Source organism: Silene latifolia, chromosome 2 (assembly GCF_048544455.1).
Source record: "Silene latifolia isolate original U9 population chromosome 2, ASM4854445v1, whole genome shotgun sequence".
NCBI classification, from domain to species: domain Eukaryota; kingdom Viridiplantae; phylum Streptophyta; class Magnoliopsida; order Caryophyllales; family Caryophyllaceae; genus Silene; species Silene latifolia.
Window position 1 is genome coordinate 14,410,260 of NC_133527.1, and position 3,233 is coordinate 14,413,492.

The window sequence follows — 3,233 nt, forward strand, 5'->3', positions numbered from 1 at the left end:
GAAGAGCATTGGATTGTCAAGCTAGAACATACATATAGAGAAGCAAATCGAGCAGCCGATTTCCTGGCAAATCAAGGGGTTTTTTCGAGTACTACTCCTACGATGCTAGACAGTCCTCCTAGTAGTTTGCGAGTTATTCTCCGAGAAGATATATTTGGAGTAGCTTTTCCTCGTGTCATAGCTAGTACTTAATTTATGGGGCTTTGCCCCTCATGTGTACCAAAAAAAAAAAAAAAACGGTACTAGCATGCAGTCCTGTCAACAAGCGTTGATTTTTTTTTTCACTAGGTAAATAACGTAAATTTTTATTACGAATAGAATTCTAGGCCAAAAACAACTCTAGTACATTACGGTAGAATAAATTAGATTATGGAAATATCTGTTTTTATGGCAACTACCCATCGTTTTCATAAAAACAGACTAAGAAATACTTTCAAATTAGCACACTAAGAAATATTTTCATAATCTAATTTGACACACGAAACCGTAGAATTAAATATTTCTTAATTTGACACGGTTTTTATGGTATACCCCTTGAGATTCTTGTCAAGATCGGAGAATTAACCAGGCACCCGATTCATCTATCCCGTCTTCGGGCTGTTTGCAAGACGCTTGAGAGTAGTACTATGAGGCACGAACAGGAACTGAGGTGGGCCACCATTGGTGCTCTGAAATCTTCACCCATAATTAGGCAACCTTTTTTGCGTATTGGAGTGTCGCACAAAACAAATTGTTTTGCGGGGGTAAGATATATATAAATCAGCTTGTCATTGTATGGGTGTACCACAATGTCCTCGGCATAAATTTTGCCTTCGAATAACAATTCCTTTGCACAAGCCTTGGAAAGTCGTTTCCCATACGAGAGGTGCTTGATTCGGGCCCAACTTCGATACTACCATCTGCAATTGCTATAGTGAAAGAATAGCAAGGCAGGAAGTCCAACGACAATTTTGGCGACCCAAATATGATTATATTATTGACTTTGTCGATGTCCGGTCGTCCAATTGTTTTCACCTGGGTTGTAATGAAGGACCATGGTGGCTCATCATCATTAATGTCGGAATCCGAGCTCTTTAAAAGGGTGGTGGTTTTTTTCTTGTGGTTGGCAAACTGGACCCGAAAGTTGGGTTCGGAGATTAAATCACACCAACGCTTGTTCAGCGGACTGCATGTTAATACGGTTGCACAATTGGGAAGTCTAACTATTATTTGAGTTACCATATGATCATCTACATCTTCTATTGTTGTTTGATTCATCTTTTGTTTTTTTTTTAGAGTCCTGACTTTGATTTTTGCACTAGGTAAAATGTGGATTTGATTGATTTAATTAGCCTTTTATAAGAGTAACGTTAGAAAATAATTGACCTGTCTTAAGCAAGACCTACTAACCTAACAAATTCAGGACATTCGAGTCCCACACTTGAATTTCCTAACTTTATTCAATCAAAATGCTAATTAAATCAAATTTGAAATATTTTCCAAATCTAATTTGATTCTCTACCTTAATAGACTAGACTTGTTTTTGGAATAGGATTGTATTTGTGAATACTTTCCTAACTTAAACTCAGCCAAAAAGCTAATTAAATCAAATTTTACATCAACGATTCACATTATTTACCATGGTTAGGCTTCTAAAGACACCAAAGATGAACCATGGTGGTAATTCAACAACAATGGAAGATCTAGATGACTATATGCTTACTCAAATACTACTTAGACTTCCTAATTGTGAAACGGTACTAGTATGCAGTGCGGTGAACAAGCGTTGGTGTTCTTTAATCTCCGACCCCAACTTTCAGGTCCACTTCGCCGACCACAAGAATAAAACCACTGCCTTTTTGAACGACGTGCCACAGTGGTCCTTAATTGCAACCATCAAAATAGTCGTTGCAACCATGAAGTCCTGGGAACAACCATTCATCACAGAATTCTTATTTGGTTCGCCAAAATTGTCTTTGGAATTCTTGCCTGGTAATTCTATCAAGACAATGGCCACATTCAAAGACTTGGTGTTATGTTCTAGCAAGACAACCGATCAAAGTGGTCGTCGAGTTTATTATATTACCAATCCGTTAACCAAGCAATGGGTTGCTCTGCCACCACGTCCTTATCAATGGCCGAGGATACAAAGTACTGCTTTGATATGCCAACCACCTTATAACCACACTCAAGATTATAAATTTAGAGTTGTGGAGGTTCTTGATCCACATATGGACACATTTGATTTGTTCGTTTATTGTTCGGAGATTGGTGAATGGAAGGAAATTAAACTTAGGGTCCCCAGCGAGGAGTTTCGACAACTTGATACAACTGTTGTGTGTAATGGCATCATCTACTTTAAAAGTGGGTTATCTTTGGTGGGATTGGACCCGTTTGATGTGGATGACACTTGTGACACGACCCTTGAGGCTCGAGTTATGCCACCACTTCCTAATTTTGGGCATTTGCAAGAATCCTCGGGACAAATATTAGTCGTACATACTCCTGGGAGACAACAAGGCATACCTTGCTTGTACAAAAAAGATGGAAGTGCTATTGAATTGGAGATGGTAGTGTCGAAGTTGGACCCGAATCAAGTACCTCTCGTGTGGGAGACGACTTTCCAAGGCCAGTGCAAAGGCACTTGGAATAGTATTGAATTGCCCTATATCACCAAATTAGGATACATTTACGCTACGAACATTTGGGTACAGCCATACAATGACAAGCTGATTTATATTTATCTTGCCCATGAAAATCAGTTGGTTTTGTGCAACACGGGAACAGGAGGCATAACGCCTTCAAAAAGTTTGCCTCACAATAAAAAGTTGATATTTCATAGCCTCGAGCAGCAATGGTGGCCCACCTTAGTCCCTTCACTTGTGCAACGCGTCACATTAGAACAGAACATGCATGTTGCCACCACTACAGTTGAAGTCTAGAGATGATAGTTAGTTGCTAACTAGTGTAGTTCCCGTGCTATAGCACGGTACTTTTTAGATTTATTTTATAAAGAGATATTATCAATTAAATTATTTGCATAAATGAAGTTTACTACCATAAGAAGACATTTTAAGTTAAATTATTTTTTAACTATTAAAAATAACACAATAATTTTATACCGTTACATGCAACTAATTTATGACATTAATAGTACAATTATTAAGTTAGTTGTATAACTTTATTAAAACGCGTATTGACCTTAAAACGAAAAGCAGTAAAAACTATTTCTCGCGTCGAAAAAGACTATTTAC

At 37.9% G+C, this 3,233-nt stretch overlaps 1 protein-coding gene across 1 annotated transcript; it reads left to right on the forward strand.

The window, feature by feature from the left end:
* The first annotated feature begins 1,619 nt into the window (after positions 1–1,619).
* LOC141634514 (uncharacterized) lies at positions 1,620–2,921 on the forward strand. The gene has a single exon (XM_074446657.1). It carries the CDS (start codon positions 1,620–1,622, stop codon positions 2,919–2,921), a length of 1,302 nt encoding a protein of 433 aa, XP_074302758.1.
* Positions 2,922–3,233: the final 312 nt, after the last annotated feature.

Bases quoted from the DNA above. Each gene is read 5' to 3' on its own strand.
- LOC141634514 (XM_074446657.1), top strand. From the start codon at position 1,620: ATGGTTAGGCTTCTAAAGACACCAAAGATGAACCATGGTGGTAATTCA.